Source organism: Candoia aspera, chromosome 1, assembly GCF_035149785.1.
Source record: "Candoia aspera isolate rCanAsp1 chromosome 1, rCanAsp1.hap2, whole genome shotgun sequence".
NCBI lineage: Eukaryota > Metazoa > Chordata > Lepidosauria > Squamata > Boidae > Candoia > Candoia aspera.
In genome coordinates, this window is record NC_086153.1 from 234,761,060 (window position 1) to 234,786,322 (window position 25,263).

The 25,263-nt window shown below is 40.3% G+C and overlaps 2 protein-coding genes across 4 annotated transcripts in view; one reads left to right on the forward strand and one right to left on the reverse strand.

The window, feature by feature from the left end:
• The window catches only part of LOC134487416 (acyl-CoA 6-desaturase-like), a 28,666-nt gene extending 21,320 nt beyond the window's left edge, over window positions 1-7,346 (forward strand). The window contains exons 6-12 of the mRNA XM_063289205.1: window positions 524-584; window positions 1,639-1,715; window positions 1,931-2,028; window positions 4,238-4,334; window positions 5,936-6,015; window positions 6,627-6,752; window positions 7,070-7,346. Coding sequence (XP_063145275.1) covers window positions 524-584; window positions 1,639-1,715; window positions 1,931-2,028; window positions 4,238-4,334; window positions 5,936-6,015; window positions 6,627-6,752; window positions 7,070-7,121 — 591 coding nt within the window. The 3' untranslated portion in view covers window positions 7,122-7,346. The remainder of the gene's footprint in view (window positions 1-523; window positions 585-1,638; window positions 1,716-1,930; window positions 2,029-4,237; window positions 4,335-5,935; window positions 6,016-6,626; window positions 6,753-7,069) is intronic.
• Window positions 7,347-19,896: 12,550 nt separating this feature from the next.
• Window positions 19,897-25,263, reverse strand: part of RAB3IL1 (RAB3A interacting protein like 1) — a 36,480-nt gene continuing 31,113 nt past the window's right edge. For all 3 annotated transcript variants that reach the window (XM_063289232.1, XM_063289231.1, XM_063289233.1), the window contains 2 exons: window positions 24,231-24,297; window positions 19,897-23,287 (listed from right to left, as the gene is read on the reverse strand). In XM_063289232.1, coding sequence (XP_063145302.1) covers window positions 23,205-23,287; window positions 24,231-24,297 — 150 coding nt within the window. In that variant the 3' untranslated portion in view covers window positions 19,897-23,204. The remainder of the gene's footprint in view (window positions 23,288-24,230; window positions 24,298-25,263) is intronic.

Here is a 25,263-nt window from a genome sequence, read left to right on the forward strand (position 1 = left end):
GGTACCTATTGATCTACTCACATTTGCATGTTTTCGAACTGCTAGGTGAGCAGGTGCTGGGACTAGCAACGGGAACTCACCCCGCTGCGCGGTTTCGAACCACCGACCTTCCGATCGGCAGCTCAGCGGTTTAACCCGCAGTGCCACCGCGTCCCCATATTTTGTAAGATTACCCCCTCTGTATATGGCACCCACTAAACTTCAGTTCTTTCAAAAAGTAAAGTGCTTTAATTAAAAATGTTGACATCTCTGGAATTTGTCCGAAATAACACAAAGCTGTATAAGATTTCTGGTATTTTAAATTTAGAAATATGAATGTTTTAGGACCACAATTCCTAGAATTTTTAGTGAGAATGGTCAACAGGTATGGTAAATTATGTATGTATCAAAATTAACATATTTAAACTCCCTTGTTTTTTCTGCTGTTCATCTCACATAAGTTCAGTGGTATATATCTAATGTATTTTTTATTGTCTAATACAATAATTGTCACCACTGAGAAGTTTTTTGTCTTCTCCTTCAGTATGGAAAGAAGAAGCTGAAGTATTTCCCTTATAACCATCAGCATGAATACTTCTTTTTGAGTAAGTATAGTTCTGTATAAAGAAGGGAGGCTGATGCTTATTTCCTGCTTAAAGAAGGCTCTTATTTTTCCATAAGCTATCCTCAGCACAGGTATTACAGTCTCCATTCACTGATGTTTCTCGCCATATATTAAAACTGGCTGTAAATAGAAGCCAGTTTTAGAAATAGAGCTGTCTCTTTCCAAAATAGCCTGGTGGTATCCCAAAATTTTGAAAGTTCCAGAACACACTCATGGAAATTGGCTGACCTGGTGGTCACAAAATGGCTATCATGACAGGCACAAATAGCTGCTGGTCACAGGCAGTACATTTTGAATTCAAAATGTGTTGCACTCACAAGGGGTGAGTTGTTGTTCTGACCATACTTGAATGTTCTGACATCGTTGCAATCACTTCTGGAGGATTTTAGAGCATGAAACAGCCCAACTTTGGAACACTTCCAGGATGGTTGGAACAGCACTGAAACGTTTCCTGTAAGGTCACAAAACAACTATTTCAGATTTGGGATGGAGCATTTTGAACTGGAAACAGTATTTTGAGCTGGAAACATTTTGAATTTGTAGCCTTTTGCAGAGTAGAGTGAAACACCAATAATTTTTCTGGGCAGATTGACGAACTTCCAGACCCAGTGCAGGGCTGCGCCACCTACCATTTTTATGTCTAAGGATGTCTAGAGTAGCTGTGCAGAGCATTCTTGTAGATAGTTGGTGCTAGAGATCATTGCGTTCGGCATTCTCATTTTCCTTTTTATCAATTAAATAATATTTTAAAAATTAAGTGGGCCAGGAGCCTAGTGGGCAAGAGGGGAGATGTCTATAAGCACATTGGTTCCCAGAGGGCATCATGTTGGAGACGCAAGTCCCAATCATTTGAATAGCTTAAGATATTGGGCTGAACACAGACCCAAGACAGCATTTCTCATCATATACTTCCTCAGAGAGAGAGAGCTTCACTGCAGAAACTTATTTTTATGTTGTTTTTCAGTCCCAGGATACCATTCTATGCTTTGTGTTGCCTGCCTCCTCTAATGCATTTTGTTTTACTGTATTTACAGTTTTCCCACCTCTCCTTATTCCAGTCTATTTCCAAATGCAAATCTTCACGACAATGTTCAAACACAAGTTCTGGGCGGTAAGTGAAAGATCCCACATGTCCTTTATTGCTTTCATTTCACTACATTTCACTGCAATCAAATGCTCTCACCACCTGAAGAAGATCTCAGCAGAGGAGGTGAAGCGATGTCTCTATGCATATTCTTTGGAAAAGAAATGATTGCTGGCATAGGGAGAAAGGACATACAGTATAGCACTTGCCACATACTGTGTAATGTTTTCCTTGTTTCCTAGGACCTGGCATGGGCCTTCAGTTACTATATACGCTACTTTATCACCTACATCCCATTCTATGGATTTCTTGGATCTCTGGTTCTCCTCACCTTTGTCAGGTAGGGTTAGCTAGTAAAACACTTAAAAGATACTCCTGCTGGTTTATAACACTCTGAGAAGTTCAAGACCAGATTAGCAACAGAATCATCTACTTCCACATAGATCAATCCAGTGTTTGTGCTCAAGAAAGCTGCATTGTGACTGACTGATACAGTCTTTGCTTAACGATGGTAATTGGGACTGGCAACTCCATTGTTAAGTGATGCAGTTGTAAAGCACGACATCATGTGACCAGGCCAACTTATGACAGCAGTTGCTGCTGTCCCAGAGCTGTTGTTAGGCGAATTCTGCACGGTTGCATCATCTCACAGGGAGTATGTGATTGATTTTGCTTGTTGGAAGCTGGCAGTGAAGGTTACAAATGACGATCTCGTGACCGTGGTATGCTGCGATGTCGTAATTGTGAGCCAGTTGCCAAGCACCCAAATCGTGATCACGTGGCCGTGGGGATGCTGTGATGGCGACAACTACTAGGACGTGTCATAAGTCCCCCTCATTCAGTGCCATTGTAACTTTGAACGGTCACTGAATGAGTGATTGTTCAACAAGGACTACCTCTACTTGTTTCAGCTATGGGCATTCTCTGCAGTAGCACCTATCTAGTGAAATACACTTTCAGCAGTGATTTGATGGGCCTCCAATGTGGAGTATTTTGTTGGAATTTCCACCCCCCCAGGACTTTCCTTGATTTTGTTAATTGTTCTAATATTTATGTATTTATCAATGATTGATTGATCGATTGATTTCATTTCATTTCATTTGTGTGGCTGCCCATCTTGCCATAAGAACTCTAGGCAGCTAACAACATATCCAAACACAATCCACAATAACATCAAAACAGTATTAAAAACCTAGAAAGGCAGCCGAGGTAAAATCCAATCTGCAATGAACTCAGAACCACAACTATGCTGGCTTCAACTTACCACCTGGCCCCCAAGCCCAGAAACATTCATGACTTCAACATTTTCCAAAAGGGTGGCAACCATCTCTTGACAGGTACAGTATTCCAAAGGCTAGGCATTACAACAGAAAGGCCTGCTTGGGGGCCCTGCAAGGTGACATCAATCAATGCTGTTGAACAGATGGATGGAAGTAGCTTCCAACATATAAGCCTTGCCCACTGTTGATTGGACTCTAAAAAACTGTTTTCCTGTTTTTCCTTTTCTTTTGGGGGGGGGCTTTTAGTTGGGGGATTCTTCTTCTTTCGTATCCAGATCAAACCTGAAGCTGCCAATATGATGCCACCTTCTTGGCTTTGTCATTGGCCAAAAACAAGTCATTTTCATTGCACACTATTGGTAATAATCATCAGGTGGGCCGGATTCTGTATCTCTCCACATCCACACAGCATGTTATTATCCATCAGAAACCCCCACTTGAGCATATTAGTCTTACACTTAGGCACGCCAACCCTCAACCTATTCAGAGTCCTCCAAATAACATGAGGGAGGTCAAATCCCTCAGCCATAGTCTCCTCTGGGACTCTTCCTTGGTCAGTGATTTCTCTCCTCCATCTTCCAATTCAGTTTTGCTCTTGTGTGCCCTCAAGAGTATTTGTTCTTGCCATGAAACTCTTCCTAGATTTTCGTCAATGAGTTTGAGGCTCATACCCATACAGTTGGGGGATGATGTAGAACTATATTACAGTATATGGTATCCTCAGATGATTGCTGTGCTATTATATAATTGGGTGTGTGTGTTTGTGTGTGTGTATCTATATATCTATATCTGTATCTGTGTTTTGTTTTGTTTTTTAATCTTGTAAAGCCACCCAGAGTAATTTTGGAGGTAGGAAAGCTAGAAATTTGACAAATAAATAAATAAAACAAAGGTAAATGACACATAGGTAAAGGACTGCATGTCTACAAAATGTGGGAAGTTCAAGATTGTTCAGACAAGAATTCTGACCTATTATCAAATTACTGGACATAAATCTAACCTTTTTTTAAAAGATTTTTTTTTATCCTGCCTTTATGATTTTTATAAATAATTCAAGATAGGGAACATACCTGATAGTCCTTCCTCCTCCAGTTTCCCCACAACAACCCTGTGAGGTGGGTTGGGCTGAGAGAGAGTGACTGGCCCAAGGTCACCCAGCCAGCTTTCATGCCTGAGGCGGGACTAGAACTCTCAGTCTCCTGGTTTCTAGCTTTCAGGCTTTTGAGCTCAATCCACCCTCCCTCTCTCTCTCTCTCTCTCTTTACAAAGGTTTATCGAAAGCCATTGGTTTGTTTGGGTTACTCAGATGAATCATATTCCAATGGAAATTGACAATGAGAAGCACAGAGATTGGCTCAGCTCTCAGGTAAACATAGTTTACTGAAATCTCATGCCTATCTGGGAATAAATGTCACTGAGCACAGTGGAATTTCTGAGCAACCATGCTTGGGATCCTTTGGTGGAGTACTGGGAACATGCCATACTGATTTATCTCAGGTTTGATGTAACTAAGGTTCCTCCATGCTCCACACTTCTTGCAAAGTAGACTACTGGGTTAAGGATTTAGCAAACCCATTCACAGGCTGCTATCATCCTCCTTTCCTCTAAACTTAGAGAGGTAGGTTCCAGGACTATAAATGAATTGCAGTGCAAAGGAAGGAGGAAGCAATATCACATCAAAACTTTTGGGATTCAAGTGTGCATTGAGTTTTCCGCCTGTGCTTCCTTAGGTGCAGATAGCTTTTGAGCAAGTAGACAAGTGGGAAGAACCCTATGCTCTTCAGACAGTTAAAATGCACACACAATTTGTCTGAAATTATAAGCAAATGTTTGTTGAAATAATACATAGATAAAAAGAGGAAGGAAGATAGGCACATAAAAGGCTAAAGATTCATTCAAATTGAACTTGGCTCCTGGTGATTACATGAACACATCCATGTAGGGTTTTTTTGTTTGTTTGTTTGTTTTGCAATTAAATGGTGTGTCATTTCCTCTCTTTTTTTTTTTTGTTTTGTTTTGTTTTTGGACTTCTCAGCCTAGACTAAATCCCTGGGATTCCCCACAGTCTCCCATCCAAATCAAATCTGACCTTGCTTAGCCTAGCTTTTTTAAGATCAGCATGATTGGCTGATTGCTACCACTGCTGTGGCACCTGGGTGCATAACTGCTCACCAGTCTACACTTCAACTGAGCAGTTATGCAAATACAAACACCATCTAGAAGTTTTTAATGATCAGGCATATATGGTATGCAATTTAATTTAATTCAGAGTGGTATATCTGGTGATAGAGTAATGCAAAATATTCCATATTCATTGTGTATAATTTGTGGGATGGGATGGGAGGGAGCTGACTTTGTAGCTCACCAGTCAGGATTGGAGCATGTTTTCAGAAAGAATCCATTTCTCGTTTTATGTTATAAAGGCCAACCAAAATGCAAAACCAAAAGGGCTGATCAAGCATTTGAATTCTCAAGAACTTATTAGATAAGGTGGCATGGAAAAGCGGAGAATGGGGGAAGAAGCAACATTTTCCAAAATTTAGGACCTGTGATTATAAGATTTGCAATTTAGACTAAGACTGAAAATGGAGATTGCAGACTGAATGAATTAGTTATTAGATATTGCAGAGTTTAGGGTGGCATCGTGAGACAAAGCAACAATGATTGACCTCTTTTTCTGAAAATATGAAGCTAGCTATAATTCAGATCTACACTGAAGTGCTTGCCACTGCTTTGTTCCAGGTGTTAAGTTTTAGACATTATTCTTCTCAATTTCCTACCTCTTACAGTACTTCTCTATTTTGAAGAACTCAAAAGATTACCTTTTAGTCTGCAGTCAGAGTAATAGATTGCAGCATGCGTACAGTACCAGAATGGCAGACATTATTGAAGGAATAAAGTGATGAATTTGAAAATCTCTCTTCAAGTTCAGATTCATTGGGATTCACCATTGCCTTTCTTTCACAGTTGGTAGCTACCTGCAATATTGAACAGTCTTTTTTCAATGACTGGTTTAGTGGACATCTGAACTTTCAAATAGAGCACCAGTAAGTATGCAATGTTTGGATCTGAAGGAACGTTGGCAGTGAGAACAGATACACAAGGCGTAATAGACACTGTGGAGAAACTGGGATAAGGAAAAGTGTTGGCTAACGGCAGTAACCATAGAATTTCAGTGTGGTACAAGCATACGCTGTATACACAAAAGCATCACACACCGTTCTAGTGGTCTGCCATATAAAACATCCAACTATTCCATCTATTCAGAGATGGAAAGGCCACCCAACATTGAGCTTAAAAGGCCACCTAACATGGAGCTATATATATATTATAAGTGTATAAATGTCCTGGATGGATGGATGGGATGAGAGAGAGAGCGCGCACGAGCGCGCGAGAGAGAGAGGGGGGGGGAGAAGTTGGGCTGCACCCAAGACTTTCAGGAGTCAAGCCCACAGTAGGGCCTCAAGGTGATGTACTCGTATCTTAGATGCAGAAGTATTATAGTCCATCATATCCCTTCAGAATCCTGCTATCTCATTTGGCTGTTGAATAGACCAGCCCTATTTATTTCCAGAAGTAAAAGCTAGTACATTGCATGTCCTCCAGAACTGCTGCTCCTGAGCTTTCCTCACGCTTTCTCCTTCTGTTTTCCTTTGAGCTTGTTTCCCACAATGCCACGCCACAACTACCACAAGATAGCACCACTGGTAAAGTCCCTATGTGCCAAGTATGAAGTCCCTTATGAAGAAAAACCTCTTCTGAAAGCATTTGCAGATATTGTTGGGTAAGAGGCTTTGTACAGATTGTCCATCTGTTTATCTTTTAGTGAATATAGGGAAGCCAGTATGACTTTATAATGCCAGCCAGCCACCTTCATATACTACATGTTTTATCCTGGAAAACTGGCTTCCACTTGCAGAAATGCAGTACAGAGTAATAGTCGGTATGCTGATAGATCTGGGAATTCTCTGTATTTGTTACAAGTGGTTGCTATAAATTCATGTTTGGGAGGAAGGCTCAGGGTTGGCTTACACAAGGGAATGTCCCTACCAGTCTTCTATTATAACACTGGAATATCACACCTCTCTTCTTATTCTTTAGATCCCTAAAAAAATCTGGAGCACTCTGGTTGGATGCTTATCTCCATAAATGAAGCTGGATTCCAGTGAAGAGAATGAGTTAGCAAAGGGGAGGGCTGGGGAAAGGGGTAATATGTATTCTTCTTGTCTGATTTCAGTCTGTATGTGTATACAGAGTTGGAAAGAAGTTTCCTGTACTGTATTGTCAAACTGAAGTTGAAGCAGATTGAGGGAACCTATTTTAAATCAGACAGAGTTTCAGATGTGTCAGATACTGAAAATAAAAAAGATCTTAACACAGGGTGGCTCAGAAGGTTGGGGCCTTTTGAAGAGAACAGATAGGGGTGTGAAAGAAGGAGCAAGTTAATCTTTGTTTCTGCTCCTAAGTCTTACTGTTGTAGTTCCAGCTCTGTCTTTTACAACAGAGGTTTTCAAACTTTTTCAGGCCTTGGAACTTTTAGTTAAAAACAAAAATCCCAGAACCACAGATTAAGAGGCAAAGCAATGAGTCATCATAAGTACAAATGCCCCACCGCCCTGAAGGGCTGGAAATTTTGAATGTCAGCCAACCAGCCCCACCCTTTCACTGTACCTTAGGAAAATTGTTGTAGATGACCCTGGCTGTGTTTAAGTGAACCATTCCACCCCCTTCCCCCCTTAGTCGCTCATGGAACCTTAGGGTTCTGTAGAACACAGTTTGAAAAAACCAGGCAGAGATGGTTGGCTCACATGGAGTCCAGCTACCTATCTGACCCACAACAAATACAGGAAATATAGCTGGTTCTTTCAAAGAATTAACTGTAAATAAAATTTAGGACTCATTCTCCTTAATAATGGTGGCACAAGCAAGGAGGAAAAGGTGAGGTATTAATCATGAGAATAATATCTAAATTATCAGGTGAAAATGCTCGCATTCTATCTAAGAGAACAAATTCCACACATAGATCTTTCTGATTTTAAGAATCAAATAACTAAGTATTGTCAGTCATCTAACGGAATCTCTCCTTTTCCAAAATTATCAGGTGAAAATGCTTACATTCTAGGATAACAAATTTCAGGCATGGGGTTTTTTAAAATTAAAAAAAAATCAAATAACAAAGCATTGTCCCTTATCTAATGGAGCCTTCTCCTCTTAGTTTCCAAAAAGAAGAATGTGAACACATAGCTGCAAGCAATTTTCTCAGAATTTTGATAAAAACCCTGCTGAGGACTTACATCTATCTATATGCATATGTTTCCTGAATTTCCCCTACCTCTTTTTGTCACACTGTTTGAACAAAACTTAACGTACTTCACTTACGCTGAGCTTCCTGCATTTAGTTCCAATTTTCTCTTCAGTGGGACATCACAAATCTGTGCAACACCTGTTCACACTGGACCAACCAGCCTAAACCAACCTTGGGCCATGTGTGTATCCCTAACTAGAACCCTGACTAGATAAGACATATGCACATGAATGTGTGTTGCATGCATGATTCACCAGCCATTGCTGTAGACCAGTGTTTCTCAACCTCAGCAACTTTAAGGTGTGTGGACTTCAACTTTTGGAATTCTCCAGCCAGCCCTGCTGGCTGGGGAATTCTGGGAGTCGAAGTCCATACATCTTAAAGTCGCTGAGGTTGAGAAACGCTGCTGTAGACAGACAACCCCACTTATAGAATGGATTTTAGAATGAGCAAAAGGAAAGCTGTTTTTATCATTCCCCATGCCTAAACAGCTGATTAGTACTAGGGATTCTGTAAATGGGACTGTACCTTTACATTTTTACACTAGGACCAGCAAGTTTGTGTTCACTGCTCAGTTCAGAGTCACAATTTATACAAGAGCTGGCATAAAACAGAGGATCATATTTGCTTTAAAGAGAGACCTTGTAAAGATTTGATTCAGGTTCCATACATGGTCATTCTTATTTACTACTGTATATAGAATTGCGATCAAAGTCACTGGCATTTTTTTCCTTTGCTTAATCAGTCTCATCTATTTTACAGTATCTAATTAATTGGGGCATAGACTTTTTAAGAAGCCTCTTACAGTCCATGATCAAGTTTTAAAAGGACCAACAGTAGACATACTTTGACTGACAATGTGATAGACAGTCATTGCCTTAAATCGGACTGCGACCACCCTGGTGTGTTTTCTAAAAATAAAATAATACAGGCTCTCTCTAGCTTTATACCTGATGTGAAATTCCAGAGGCCTTTTAAGAATTACTTTAATCAATGACAATTCATGACAACAGTTTGTCTTTTTATATACTGAGAGGACACTTGCCTTTGTTTTCTGTGGTTGTTTAGATAATTTCCTCTGTTAGTTTTGCTAATTAAAAATGTTCATATATGAAATTTAAAAAGCAATCCTTAAAAAATGCTATATCACAATTTCTGAAAGCAATCCAGATGCATGGGATGTTTTGGGGACCATTTTTCCTCATTTATTTCTTATCAGTGCTGAGAATTGTGCCCCTCTCGGAGCAGAGAACCCCTACGTGCAGGGGACAAAAAGGTAGTTTGAATGATTACAAATAGAACTGGTGGTGGCTAACAAAAAAAAATTCTCCCTTAAGTTTTCCAAAAGTAAACCCTAATGATTTAATTACATAGCTCTTCACCATATATGAAATTGTCCCAGATCACTGCTGGCACCTAGTTAGAGCCTTAAGTTTAGGAGATCTAGCTTCAGTTGCCTGATCAGCTCTGAAGCTCATTGTATGTCTATGCTAGAAATGGTTGTGCTGCCTAACATATGGCATAGGTTTCTGGTGAATAAAACATAGAATATAATTAACTACCCACATATACCACACTGAGCTTCTAAGAAGAAGCTAGTTTAAGAAATGAATATGTCCATGTGCATGTATTCCCCAGAAATGCTGGGGACATCTGGATGGGCAAGGCAATTTATTTGGTGAGTCAGCTCTTGGACATTTCAGAACACTAAGAGGTTTGATCAAATAGGCATCTTAGAAGATTTCTGAAATCTCAGTTCAAGGATCTCATCCCAATATTATAAATCAAATGCACTAAATATATGTATATTACTAGTAAAGAAATCCAAATGGACATTGAGAAAAAAAGGCACCTAGTTTCTTCTTATATCCAATGAAATTTTGGATTAGCTCTCAATGAATACATCTCAAATTGCAGGGAAAACTTTTCCTAATGCCTATTCATTGCTTCTTGATTATTGGCAAGTAATGTAATTCCTACTTGCCACTATGTATATAACTACCACAATGGTGGCTTTAACCTTAATTAATCAAGAGACTTTTTATTATGAATCTGAGAATCTCTGGATCCAGAATTAGCAGGAACATTTCATATTTTTTAACCTCCTTAGAATATAATATAGGAAGTGAGTTAGCAGTAACATTGTGGATAACACAATGCTTTGCCTTAATTCAGCCTTTCCCTATCTGATGTCCTCCAGATGTTTGGAGCCAAAGCCTTTGGCCTTCCTAGATTGGGATTGTGGGAGTTGAAGTTCTGGAGGGTAGCAGAGGAAGGCTGTCTTAGGGCATGACCCAGCCAAAGTTAAATGTGAGCAATTTAAGCACATAATTTAGCACTGACTCATATAAGTGCTGGCATTTGGCTTAGTCATGCCTGCCTAGTTCTGTGAATGTACTTCATTTTCTTTGCTGCAACAGGAATGAGCACAAAAATAAAGGTCCTGTAGCATCCCTTATGCAGTCTTCCAATTCAGCAGCTCACTTAATAGGAAGGCTTCTGAGTTCTTTGTTGTTCTCTCAACCTTTTGTTCAAGAACAATTCATTTCTATCAGAACCTGCAGCGATTTCCTACACTTTTGTTCCACCCCAGCCACCTTGCATCGCCTGGCTATTTTCTATTTGTTTAACTCAAGAGGAGCCCCAGAATGTTGGGATTTCAGCCTTCTCAATTCAATAGCTTTATTCTTACCAGTTTGGGTATATTATTAATTTTTTTAAAAAATCCGTAAAACACCCTACACTGCCAGCAGTTTTGGGGAAAGACAGCTGCATCTATTGATAGCACCTCTAGGTAAGAATCATTATTTAGAATAAAGAGCAATGTTGCTGGGACAATCCACAGAAGAAGGGGCCAATATGCAGTTGTACATGACAATTCTTGGACGAATAATAGACCCACTAGAATAAGATAGGCAGAGGAAAGGAAATGATGTGACAGTTACTTTTCCTTCCTTAACTAAGAAACCCAATGGTTGCTTAAATCAAATTTTCTTGTCTGTGGAAAAAAAAACATTGAAAATAAATGGTAGAAATAAATTGAAATAAAATGGTAGCTTTTGCATTTGGAAGATGAGTATTCTGTTTCATTGCACGTGTTCTTGGAGATTAAAATACTTACTTGGTAATCACATGCACACATTAATGGATAGATCCAGATGTCAATCCAAATGTAGCCAAATTAGCTCTAAATACTGGGTTTTATGTGCAGTTTTCTGACATTTTTTTTTTGCCTCAAACCAATCTGAACTCAACTATGTTCCAAAATAGTTTGTGCTTTCTCTGGATTAGTGTAGCTTTACAAAATATTGCACTAAGCAAATATAGAATCCAGATCAAGCAAAATATTTGTTGCACTCTACACTGCCCTGATCAGATTCTGCTTGGAATACTTGGTTCTGTATTCCATAGTTCAGAAAGGACAGTGACAAATTGAACCAACTGCAGAGGTGGGCTATCAAAATGGCGAGGGATCTGGAAATCAAGCCCTATGAGGATCAATTAAAGCATCTAGATATGTTTAACCTACAGATCAGTCACCTGAGGGAAGCAGTCTTCAAATACCTGAAGATTATCACACAGAAGAAGGAGTGGATATTTTATATTTTATTATCCCATAAAAGGTTTACCAGCAAAAACAGCAAGCCATGACACCTTGATTAGAAGAAGGTGTAACTCTAATCCTTCAGCCATACTTTTTCATATAATTAAAACTCAGGTGCCCTGAATAGCCAGGACTAAGCTGAAACAAGCAACCAATTCAGCTGAACCAGCTTAGTATTGTTTACATGACAGCCCAGCTAGCTAAAAGTTCCATCTTCTGAACAATGAAGATTGCTTTTACAAAGCCAGTCATTTTAGGCCCAATACTCTTGGCAGGTTACCTGAGGGACCGCCTCTTCCCCATTACATCAACCCGTCCCACCCGATCGTGCAGAGAGGGCATGCTATGGACCCCGCCTGTAAAAAAATTTCATCTGGCGGGGTCCAGGAAGCAGGCCTTCTCTGCAGTAGCTCTTGCCCTGTGGAACATGCTGCCCCCAGAGGTGAGATTGGCCCCATCACTCCTGGCCTTTCGGCGGAGTCTGAAGACCTGGTTCTGCCACCTCGCTTGGGGTGGAGAGGGGAATAGAGTTACATGGGGATGGTTGTTATAGACCACTCCTCCCACACTTGGACTGTTTTAGATGTTTCATCACTTGGATGTTTTATTCTTTATTTTTATTTCTATTTATAGTATTTTTACTGTATTTTATTTTTTGTATTATTCTGATGGTTTTAATCACTTGTTGTAAACCGCCCAGAGGCCTCCTATGGGAGGAGATGGGCGGGGATAAATTAGACAAATAAATAAATATTGTCCCAGAAGACAGGGCCAAAATGAATGGGTTAAAACTATGAGGAAGTAGGCTCAAGCAAGATTGATTGTACAAGCTTTCAGCCAAAGGAATAGCTGCCACATGATATAGTGAGTTCCTCAATGGAGGTCTTCAAACAGGTTGGATTGTTATCTGTCAGAAAAATTCTAGTGGAGCCTTGCTCTGACCAAGGGGTTAGACTACTTTTATGATCCTTTCCAATTCTGTGATTCTAAACTGATGGAGTATATTTGCTCATGTTTGACCAAATGGGACAAGATATATATACTTACTTAGGATAAGTTGGTGAATGTTCTCATTTCCAATGAAATATCAAACTCTAATGATTCCAATTTCAAAGACTTCCACTTGGAGAGAGTTGTGTCTCAAGGTGCAGAAAAATAATAACAACAATACATATAGTATGTTGTCAGAAGGCCCCAAATCCATTGCTTGGATGATGAAATAAAGGTATGTAGAAATATATCCCCAAATTTCATATTAAATTTCTCCTCTGACTAAATTACTTAGGAAGTTATTTAAGAATTACCGAGAGTATTGGGCCTAAAATGACTGGCTTTGTAAAAGCAATCTTCATTGTTCAGAAGATGGAACTTTTAGCTAGCTGGGCTGTCATGTAAACAATACTAAGCTGGTTCAGCTGAATTGGTTGCTTGTTTCAGCTTAGTCCTGGCTATTCAGGGCACCTGAGTTTTAATTATATGAAGAAGTATGGCTGAAGGATTAGAGTTACACCTTCTTCTAATCAAGGTGTCATGGCTTGCTGTTTTTGCTGGTAAACCTTTTATGGGAGAGGTAGAATAGGAGGAAGGATACCTGGTTATCAAGGAGAGGAAAAGAACGAAGGAAACGGAACTTATTTCAGAGTTGGAGTAGTTGGGAAAGAGAAAAAGTAATTAGAGTTTTGAGGAACTTGGAACAAAGGTGTTCACAATGAACATATGTTATTTTATGCTGCTGTTCTAGTACCATTTTCATATTTTTGGTTCACCCAGAAAATCTGATACCATGAACTGGAAAATAGATTTAGTTTTTATTTTTGAGAAGTATTGGTAACTGTACTGTTGCTTAAGGCAGGACTTATATTGTCTGAATAATTACCTCAAGGCAATAGAATAATGTAGCAGCATTGCAAATATTAATATATTCAGAAATTCCAATTAAAGCATCCCTGACAGCTTCTGCTTGAATCAAGGAGATAATAGCTAATCCATTTAGCTAGGCTTTGTGCAACACATCTGAAAGTCACCAGGTTGGGGACCTATACTTTTATATAACCTATACTTTTATTATGTCTTTCTGAAGCTATGGATTTGAGAACTGTAAGAATGGCAGCATTTTTGAGGCCAAAAGAGCCATGCTGGATCAGTCCTACAGTCTTGAAATAGTATATGCAAAAATAAGCTTGGAACTCTAACATGCTTGGTATCAGAAATTGATATGGTGATTTAACTGCATTTGAAAAGATTGTGCTAGATATATTCCATAGATATATGAAATGACTTGTTTTGGTGTATACAAGTATAGTGCATCTCTGTGTAAGTTTCATGTATATGTAATTCAATGAATGTTTTAAGAGACATACTGGATCTGAATGCAGTAATTAATCACCAACATTAGTCTTTCAGTCTGTGCCTCAATGGCCCAAATCTTCCTATCTCAATGCTGTTGAAGATATGAAGAGATTCTAAAGTTAGCTATGAAAAACAGGTCAGGCTGTTCTTGGAGAGAGGTTTACATTAGATTACAAAAAAGCACTGGGGAAACTAGGTTGAAGTTTAATATATGGTGAAAGTCTGTTGGATCAAAAGGAGTATGAAATAGGGAATCCTGAATAACATTGCTGAATTTCAGTGCCTGAATCTGGTACTACACTGGGGCTTAGGAGATACACTTAAGAAAGGGATGGGGTTTCAGTCATGTGGTCACAGCTGTCATCTTGACTTTTTTCCATTCCCCCTCCTCTACAGATGCTGCTGACAGTACATCCTACCATTCATAGCCAATTATGGGAATTGTTGAAGTTGTAGCCCAACATACCAGCAGGGCACCAATTTAAGAAAGACTATCATCAGGGACATCCATGGGGAATATCAAATAATGTCAAGATGGTGGGCATGACTGCATGGTTGAAGCCCCACCCTTTTGTATGTGCATGTGTATAAAGTGGGGGAGGGGCTTCAATTGTGCAGTCACACCTGCCATTTTGACTTTTTTTTGCCTTGCACTGCTGAGATTCCTGGCTGTTTTACATTGAATGGCTTATCTTGGTTTAACATGGGTATGAAACACTGGGGGACAAAGAATCACACTCACTTTTTTCAGTCAGCCTGAGTGAGGGATGCACTTACACCCTGGTTTAAAGGGGTTGGGGCTTGGCAGAAATGAGGTAGAATTAGTGAGATGCTTATGCTAGACTCTCCTTGATTAATTTCAGCATATCAGGGTTAACAAGTTATGGTGTTTAATACTAAGCAGCTGCCCTTTTCAAAACAGCCATGACTTCTGTTTTGGTCCCATGTTAAAATCAAGGGCTGACAGGATTGCTGGTAACATTAAAGTACATGGATACTGGAAAACAATCGTGTGGAGGCCCTAGTGAAACATTTAAGACTTACGCATAGCTTATAGACTTGTTTATTATGGTTAGAATTTGAGCAAGAGGTTAATGTATTATGTATTTGTATCTGTGCTGGAGAAGATTGGAAGTCACTCCTTTTGTATTTCTATTTCTTTCTGCACTTTTTCAGTTTATCTTTTTTCTTTTAATCTTTCTTCAATCTTTTTCTATACTTTTGTATTTTATCTGTTTGTTGAAACTTTAATAAAGTTTGTTTTTTAAAAAAGAAACATTTAAGTCTTATGCAAGAGCCTGACAGCTGGTCTCAGCTCCCATCAGTTGTCACTCCACATTCAAGCATTATATCAATTGCATAATAATTACATTATTATTTCCTTCTGCAGCATTATATCTGAATAAATAAATCCACATGTGGGTGACTCTCTGAAGACATACATTGGGTCTATGTATTTCATTGCGTCATACAGGGTATCGTTGCTATACCTGAGAGCAGGGCTGATTAGAAGCTCTTGTAAAATTTCTGGAGTGTCAAAGTCAGGAGCAGAAAGTGTATCTTGGAGAGTTTTCCTTTCAAGTCCTTTCTCAAAAGAGAAACACACTTCAAGGAAAGAAAACAAATGAGCAAATCTCTCAGGATTGTCTACAAAGTAAAAATCATGATTGTGTTTAGCAGGGCTCACAATCTTTCTTTTACGCTGGCCAGCACGTTTTGGATTTTGAGAGCATATTACAATTCCTGTCACAGAGTGGTGGCTACAGTGGGTGTGGCCAATCTCAAAACACCCAGGTACCCGAAAGTAAATAACTAAGCAGCTACCTACAAACTCTTAACCCTCCAGAAGGCTCTACATCAGGCAAGTTTAATTTGTCTTTTTCTTTGGCAGGAGGGCACCTTTCCAAGCAAAGCACCTAGCCTATGTAGAGTCCACGAGATACCATTGGAAATATAGATTAATATAGATTAATCTTGAGGCAAGTGCTTTCCAATGCAGAAGCTCCCTTTTTTAATTTAAAGAATCGTTTAAAAATGAAATCAGGCAAGGCCAAAAGCCTGGTGAACACTAATGGAAGTGTCCAGTGGCCTATTTACACTATGACCCCACATCTGGGACCTGGGATAAATTGATTCCTAGAGAATCTGCTCAAAAAGGATGTCAAATGCAAGGCTACTGAGCCTGTAGTCTGTTGGGCACCGACTGCATATGAATACTGAATAGTGGGGCTATTCAGAAGTAAATCCTGTTAAATTCAGTAAGGCTTACTCCAAAGAAACGTTTATAGAAAATATTACCTAGTATCCATAACTATGTCAATTTATTTTCAGAAAAACTGCTACGTTTTAATACTGTCACCTCACAAGTCTCAGTAATGAAACAGGTATTGTCAAATCACTTCAGGCCAAGATGGTAGCCATGAATGCACCACCAAAGCACCACCTCTTTTTATACATGTGTCACATGCACCACCCACAAAAAGGGGATGAGGCTTCAATCAGTGCTCAAGACCATCATCTTGACCTTTTTGTCAAGGTGGCTGGCTGTTTTTCAGGTCATTTGGTTTGCATGAAGGTATGCTGGGCGTGCTCAGCTTTGCCGGCCAGACAGATCCATTCATACAATGTCTCTGGGTCGTCTCTACACAACGCCCATCACAGGACGTCCCAGTTGAGTCCCTCTTTAAACCGTTCTATTAAGGTTGACTGAGACCAGTTGGGGATTTTCCCAGCTAAAGCCTTAAACTCCAGGGCGTAATCAGCTACAGACAGTTGGCCCTGGGTAAGATCCTTCAGTGCCTTTTTAGCTAGAAGATCCTCAAAATGCAGCTTTAACGCCCACATGAAGTCCTCAAAATACTCAAGCTCAGGGGAGTCAGCCTCACTTAATTGAACATACCAGTCAGCCGCTCGACCCTTCAACTTAGTGGCAATGGCAGTTATCTTAGCCTTGTCGGAAGGGAAGTATGCTCCAAACTGCTTCATGCAACTTTTAGCATTAGTGAGAAAGAAAGATAACTTGGTTGGATCCCCATCAAACTTGACAGAAAAGTCTTTCACCCACACTCCTGTTGAAGCTGAATCAGCAGCTGCTTGAGTGGTCGGGCCCCAGGTTACAGTAGTTCTCCCTCGGGGTGGGGACACTGGTGGTCGAACTCTACGGGGTGGAGATTCATCCCGGCGCCGTCTCTGGCCCTGCTCCGCCGGCGGTCCGGGTGGGGGGATGGAGGATGATTGCGTGGATCTCATATCCCCTGGACTTGGAACTTTATTCAGGCAGCCAGCACACTTGAACCCTTGCTGTATCATTTATTTCCTAGCTGCTCCTGTTATCTGTTGATAATTGTTGTGCTTGGACTTATTATAACAAAGACTGACTTATTTGAAATGTTGCTACGTGGTTCTTCAGATCAAGCATCTCCAAGTTCCCAGTCACTGTCACTTCACTGCTTTAATGTCCTTTTTTTTTAGGTAAAAAAATCCTTAATACCACAGAATGGACCCTTTGTTTTTATGGTATTGCTAACCAGATCAGGCTTTAGTTCCTGCAGTTAGCAGTTACATGTAAGAGTGTTGCAGAAGCTCCCACTAGTTATACCAGAACCAGTGATAGAAGATTTTACACACACACACACACACACACACACACACATATATATATATATATATATAGCACTTAAATAACACATATATTTCATTTTCATATATTTTATAGGTAGTATTCATATGTTAGAAACAGTTGCACTTGTATTATGGCCCTGAAACCGTGTTGTGTTTCCTAGAGGAGTTGTGTTGGCTTCCTTCCTGTTCCTTTCTCAGAGGCCTACAGGCCTTGATAGATAGCCGTGTGCATAGAAACAAGGTAAAGTGTCCATTCCAAGGACAGCTTCTCCAGAGGAAAGGCAGTGTAGAATAGCGGTCAAGGCGCCCTAGCAAGGATGGAAGGAAGTCCCGTATATGGAATGATATTAAAATAGAATAAAGGCAGAAAATTCCTAACATGGAATGGGGTTAAAGTGGAGTATGGGTAACTGGTGGTATTCTGAAGGAGGAGTTGAATGGAATATATAGAACCTGCTGTAAGCAGGGGGTCCTGTGTGGCCACCCACCTAACAGCTTGATGTCACCACTTTTGCTCTTGGGTGAAGAATAAAGAACTTAATTTCATGCAACCGCCTGTGCCTTTGGTCCCGGCTCAGAAACAACCTAAGGAAATATAAAAAATTCTAACACCAGGGAGCCAGCCTTCCCAACTTGTCCTTTTGATACGTAAGACCAGCTCCTATAAACCCATAAACCCCATCTGCCTGAGATTAGAGTTGAAGCTCAATGCATCTAAGGGGCAACAGGAAGGGAAAGGCTGCTCTAAGTAAACCGCCCAGAGTCCCCCATTGGGGGAGATGGGCGGTGATATAAATTAAAACAAATAAATAAAGTAGTAGTAGTAGTAGTAAGAAAAAAGAAGCGAAGTTTCAGGCTCTTCCAAAAATGCCAACTGCTCATCACAGCTCACACTTTCTGTCACAGTTACCCAGAGCCCACAAATACAGACAGATTCTGAACAGGCAAGATAAAACAAAAGGAGCTAGAATCCAATTAAAGCCAGGGAGACAGTTTCTTTCTAATCTATAGTTTCATATGGTTCATTCATCAGGCTGTGCGCAAGCACATGAATGACTGGAGAAAAGAAAACTAGGAAAGCAATGAACAGTCTTCACCAGGGCAACCGTATTGAACTAGGTGGAACGGAGGTGAGTGGCTACTTAATTTCAACACGTTTGCTCATCACTGAGACGCTCGTATGCCCCTAATCAACGGTCTGTCAGAGTTGGGAAGGGGTACATTCAAATGCCTACTGAGATCCTTGAACGTCCCTGTGAGCAAGTCTTTCACAGATCTCCTTTCCTTGTTTTTAGCGCTTGTGTTCAAGGAAGCCAAATTCTATGCCAGAAAAAATCAGTCCATGCCCAGTCCAAGAGAGGAAAATGCCTATATGCATTTTTGGGGTATGTTCTGAATGAAACAGAGTCATTTTCTATCTCAAATCATTCTCTCTCTTTCCCCCACATAGCTTTTTTCCTACTCATCCAGACTACAGGTGCATGCTTACAAAGGGCAGTACATCAGGAATGCCACAGCAGAATATCTGATGGGAAGAATTCTGAGCAGGCAGGCAGTTAATAGAAAAAGTAGTTAATCTGTACAGACTGTGCCTCTGCCCTTCCTCTGATCCGAAGTGAGGCTGTTTTTTATGCTAAAATAAAGAACATTGTCAAGGCATTGTCATGACATACCTGTGGGCAGTTTTCACTTCCCTCCTTGGTTGTTTGTCTTACTATGAACTACGCAAGCCAAAAGGGATTGTTTTGAGCTCCGGGGCTAGGTGTCTTTGATGTCTCAGCTGGAACAGGATATGCATCCTTTCCATGGCTAATTGTTCCTTAACTCTGCTACGCACCAACTGACAGGTCATTCTGACCACCCAGGGGAGATACTAGTGCTTTTCAGGCTGGGGTTCATTCTGGATGCAATTCTGATTTGGGTAGTTAGGTGAGCCGAGTTGGGTTCTACTGCTGGTGACTATGGAAAAATGCTTGGCATAATGTTGCTTCTTTAGTAAGGCAGTAAAACTAATAATTCAAGCTTCAACACTAATACACACACAACCAATTCTGCTTGTAATGCCTTGTTTATTTTATCACTGGAATACATGCAGACTTCAAAAGAAATCAGACCAGAGGCAATAAGAACCAGCTTCATGTCAGCACTGGAGTCTATTTATTAAATAGAAATCAGCATATGCTATTAGAATAGGAACATACAAGTAAGGAAGAGATAGTAATGCAACCAGGAGAAAAGATTCAAAGCTGCCTGTAATATGGAAGAGCTTTTTTTTCTTTTCAGGCAACCAATGTGCTTCTTGTAACTTGGGAAAAGTAGCTGCAGATGATCCAGCTAGCAAAGCCATCTTGATTGAATCATTTCCTTCATCTCCTACAGGACCAGGTATTAATAAGTAAATAATTACAATACAAAACCTCCAGCCAGTGTGAAATAAACTGGGGGCCTGTGCAATGAATTTGGTGTGAGAAGTACCTATTCTGCAGATGTAAGATTTCAGAGGATACACTTCTTCGCAAGTTAATTTTGTACTCAAAACAATGCTAAACCCCCTTTCAATGAACAAACTGAACATTCTTGTATGGGAGTCACCATTTCTACAAGGACCAGCTGTTGAACTGGAAACCCCTGTAGTTGTCCTTCACCACAATTAATCATTTGCTGCTATCACAGTGCCTTAGCATACCCTCCATCATCTTGCTGCCTTCTAGGTGGGTTGGGCTAGAGTTCTCAGTTAACACATCAAGAGAATACCAAGCTGGGGGAGGCCAATTCAATATAAGCCACCAGAATGCTTTGGGGTGCATGCTTAATGGGTCAATTCCTGTACCACCCTGCAGGCAAAGTTGTGAAAGTCAATGCTCTCAAAGCAAATGTTGCCAGAAGCAAGTTCACATCTGATTTCAGCTCAATAGAAAAGTAATCAGATACATGCTCACCACTGAATATAAACAGATTTAAGGCTTCCTTTGCCAATTTCATTATGAGGTCTTTGCAAGATGCTACATGAGTAACTGCTTCCCTGGCCCAAAAGATTGTTCTTCATACACTTGCATAGTTCAAGTCATCATTTTAGATGCCTGGGAGATATGAGAAAGGCAGCAGTCTCTGCTGTAAAAGAAGCAATTCTAAAACTCTGACGTATTCTCCCATATGGGTACAGCTGTCCTATTATATACAGCAATCTTACAGCAGGAAAAGGGAGCATTATTACTTGTTCTCCTGGTTACATAATTTCAACAGCATAGTCCCCAAATACATCCTTCAGGAGAAGAGTTTCTATTTGCTGCATGAGCGTATACAATCTTTAGCCCTCAGGTGGTACTATAAATGGTTAGGATAGTGGCCAGCGGATAGTTAACAACAAAGCAGCAGGGAATCTTCAGTTCCACTCCAACAACTGGGGCCAAAAGGTAGCCACCGATATGCAACACTATCAAACACCCCCAAGTCAGCAACTTCCAGGAAAACCCAAGAGCACTTACTTCATTGTTCATAAACACATAGCGAAGTCAAGCTACTAATTTAAGGCAAACCAAAGAAAATACTACTTCCCCACAGTAACAATAGGGCCCAATTCAGAGATTACAGGCAGCACTGTCAGATGTGGCTTCAAATCTCATTCAGAACGGAATCCCCACAACCCACAAATGATCAACTGATAGCCTCTACCCTTTGTGCCATGTCCTGGCTTCCTCCTGTTGTGATGGTAGAGTTAGAAGTCTGGTAAAGTCCACACAGACCCAGGAAGAGGGTGCAAACATCAGAAGGCAAAAGGAAGCCACAATGTGTGCAAAAGTCTGCTGCCAAACAGAGATATTTGCCCAAGGGAACCAGTGGAGCACTTACTCAGTAACACAAGCTGAAATGATCTGCTAATTCATTCTAGCAGGAGCCTCTGGTTATAGAGGCTTTCATAAATTCATGGATTACCAACAAAACCCGATTTTCATTGCCATTATTCATGGACGGAAGATGAAATAGCAGGTACCTTCCACAATGAGTAACCACCAACTAGACTGCTCTGTCTGAACGTAGGAGGAAATGGCTACCAAATGGCTACCAATTATATGACTTCTAGGAAGCCAGTATCAGTTGTTCTCATCTCAGAAGTCTCAAAACAATATCCAAAAGGGAAAGCTGGTTCTTTCTTTAACTTGAAAGTGGAGAGGGGTTTTCATTTTGTTAAAATCCAACAGGTCATCTAGATCTTTGATTTAAAAATTCCACATCAAGTCTGATTATATTCTGAAGTACAACAAAAAGAGAGATCCTCACCAATACTATAGGACCAAAACTGAAGTTTTATCAATTAAATCCAAATAACCCCCACTTTTTAAAAAATGCAGAATTCGTGTAACTTCTAATAACTTGCTAGAAAATTCAGTATCTGAGGTCAATCTTTGTTTGGATGTGAATAAAGCAAAAAAAAAGAATGCTTAAGTTTAGAAAATACTTAGCCAGATGCAAGCCTCTCATGAGAACCAGCAGTGCAGCTGAATTGTGGGCTAAGGAAGATTATGGCAATGGATCTATGACTAGCATGCTGAATGCAACAGAGCAGTCAGAGAAGCCTTGGGGAGGAACAATTTCAGGTGGGAAGAGCTGTTCCTAGAATGTCTATGACATGAAAAAGAAGTCCATAGTTATCAGTTGCTATCCATTTGGCTGTTTCCCCATCTTTCCATCATGACTGGGGTTTTGATCAAAAGGAGTGGCCTAGAATTAATGCCAGCCTTCAGAGCATGGCATAGGGTCCATGGATTCCCCCAAAGGCAAACCCTGAGCTACAACCAGAATCAAAAGCATTATTTATGCCTTTCCTGGTTACCTAAGAAATACTGGAGGTGTCTGCACCTAGCAGCTCTCAAGGAAGGCTGTTTTCAGTGGGTGCAGGCCTTTGGAAAGCTGGAGCAGCAGAGTTTAGTCTTTCTATCCATTATGCAGCAATGACCAACAGCATTTAGATTTCAGAGTAGCAAGCAAGTAATGAGCCCAAGGTCCAGCCGAGGCCTCAAGAATATTTTTCATATATTTATATGTATATATACTGTATATATAGTGGCTTTTATGTAGAATGTTATATACTGGCTGAGGTGGAATGCAAGAAAAAAAGGAAGGAGTCCCAACATGGCCTCACTCCATAGCGCCAGAGAGCTCATATTCACTAGGTAAACATGCCTGGAGTAGGTGCTCTCAGGAAGCTGAGGCAGTCACTCAACAGGGAAGGCCCATGCTTCTTACATTTTCAATTAATATTGCGCCATCTTGAATATGAGCAGACATTCTGCTGTCAATTTTCTGAGTGTCCACAGAATAACTGTAGGAAAATATCCTTCCTGATCACCATTTTCCATTTACATCTCGCTGGGATAGAAGCCCAGTTTGGCAATGGACATTTCCTTCCGGAGCCTCATGACTTCCCAATACATCAATTCCACTGTGGGTCAAAGAGAAAGAGATTAAAAAGGGAAGCAAATGAGAAGTCCTTGTGGCAGAAGGCAAACCTGCTTGCTCTGTGCTAGTCTTCTCCAACCTAGTACTCTCCTGAGCTTCTGGACTTCCACACTCATCAGCCCAGCCAGCATGGCCAGATGATCAGGAGTCATGAGAATTATTTGTCACAGGGAACCTATTCCTTCCCTTTGGAAAAGCTCCCTCATATTTTAGCAAGAGATCCCCTTCCTAGGTAGAGGAGTTGATAGTGCTCCACTAACACAATGGCCACTAACTAGCAATGCTACTTTCTGGTGGACCAAAGGCGGGGGGCAGGGGGGCAGGGTGTTAGCATTGTCCTTTGCTTAACAGTATGATTTCTCCTTTTTCCACCACTGTCAACCTTCCACTTTCTCAAATTACATTTCTGCCCCAGATTCAGATTTCTTTTATCTGAGCACTGTCTTGGTTGCAGCTATTCCTCCTGTTCTCAAGGTTATTCCCATTACAACCACATACTTATCCCTTCACTGAATGGAAGGCATCTACATGTCGAAACCCTGCTGACTTTTTTATTTATAAACATACTGGCCTAAAAACAGTCCAAATTCTGCCAAGATCAACTCCCAACTTGGATCTTAACATCACATACACCTTCCTGATCTTACTTCTGCAGTTTTGTGCTTGATTTTATGCACTCACCTACTGCACATGAACTTTTCAATCCACCATGCATTTAATTGTTCAGCTAGACTGAGGTTACCTTTCTTTTCTACCTGCTCTGGGCAACATTGACAAGAATGCTCCTTTATCAGATCTCCAAAATGCTTGGAATGATTTGGCAGTCCCACTTATAATCAAGTAGGTTGGTTAGGCACCTTGTGAGCTAGCTATAAGGGGAAAAGCCCAACCTCCACATCTAAAAAGGAGAAGAAGGGAATTCTTACCATCTTGTCTCACCAGTCCCTGCTGGATGTACCGGATGTAAGTGAAGAAGTTGCAGACAGCTGTAATCTGAACGAGACAACAAACATTACACCTGTTTATAAGCATACTTATAATTATTTACAGTAAAAATATACAAGAGTGTGTAGGTATAGATATATTAATACTGAGGTGAAATCTGTCCTCCCCTTCCTGAACATTTTCTTCTCCTGAAACCCAATAAAATGGCTTCTATTATTCTACCCCATTCTCAGGATATTTTAAAATTTCTTTCTAATGTCTTTTATTGTGTATTTTGGGCTTATTATATAGAAAGGGTTGATTATTTTCTATTTTGTATTGAACTGCAGAAAGGCTAAAGAAGCCAGGGAGGCTGATCTCTTTGAGGATTGAAGTGTAGGAAAGCAGAACATCTCATTCCACCACAATATCATGGAAATTTGCTTGCCCTTGGGTGGGGAACAAAGATGATTTCACTTTCATTAAGTTGAATGAGAACGGTAGGAAAAAATGCAGAAGAAATGTTCAGCAGAGCATTACTGTTAATATGTTCAGAGGATACCCTAAGTTTGCAGATATGTATAAAATTCCCACTTTAAAAAACCAAGCTACGTGGACTCAGAATGATCTGCTGCTGTCAGACTATGCATCAAGGTCTCCAAACATTTAACCCATAATTCAGCCCTTGGCTAATTTTGACAGAAGATTCCCGGACACGATTCAGCTAGATTAGAAACTTTATTGGAGCCTTGGAAGCCACTGATTGTCCACTGCAGTGCAAAGAACCCAGAGATATACATACATACATACATACATACAGTACATACATACATACATACAATCTGTGCTCTATAGTTTAAGCACTAGACTTAAGAAGTCCATATCACTTCTTAATGTCCATGAAGACACCAGAAGTTGAGCCTGACTCCAGAATAACTTTAATTTTATGTTATAGTTGCCAGGAACTTCAGTAGGTAAAATGAGAGCCCATCCACAAACCCTACCCCTCCAATTTTCTGTATGTATAGAAAGCAC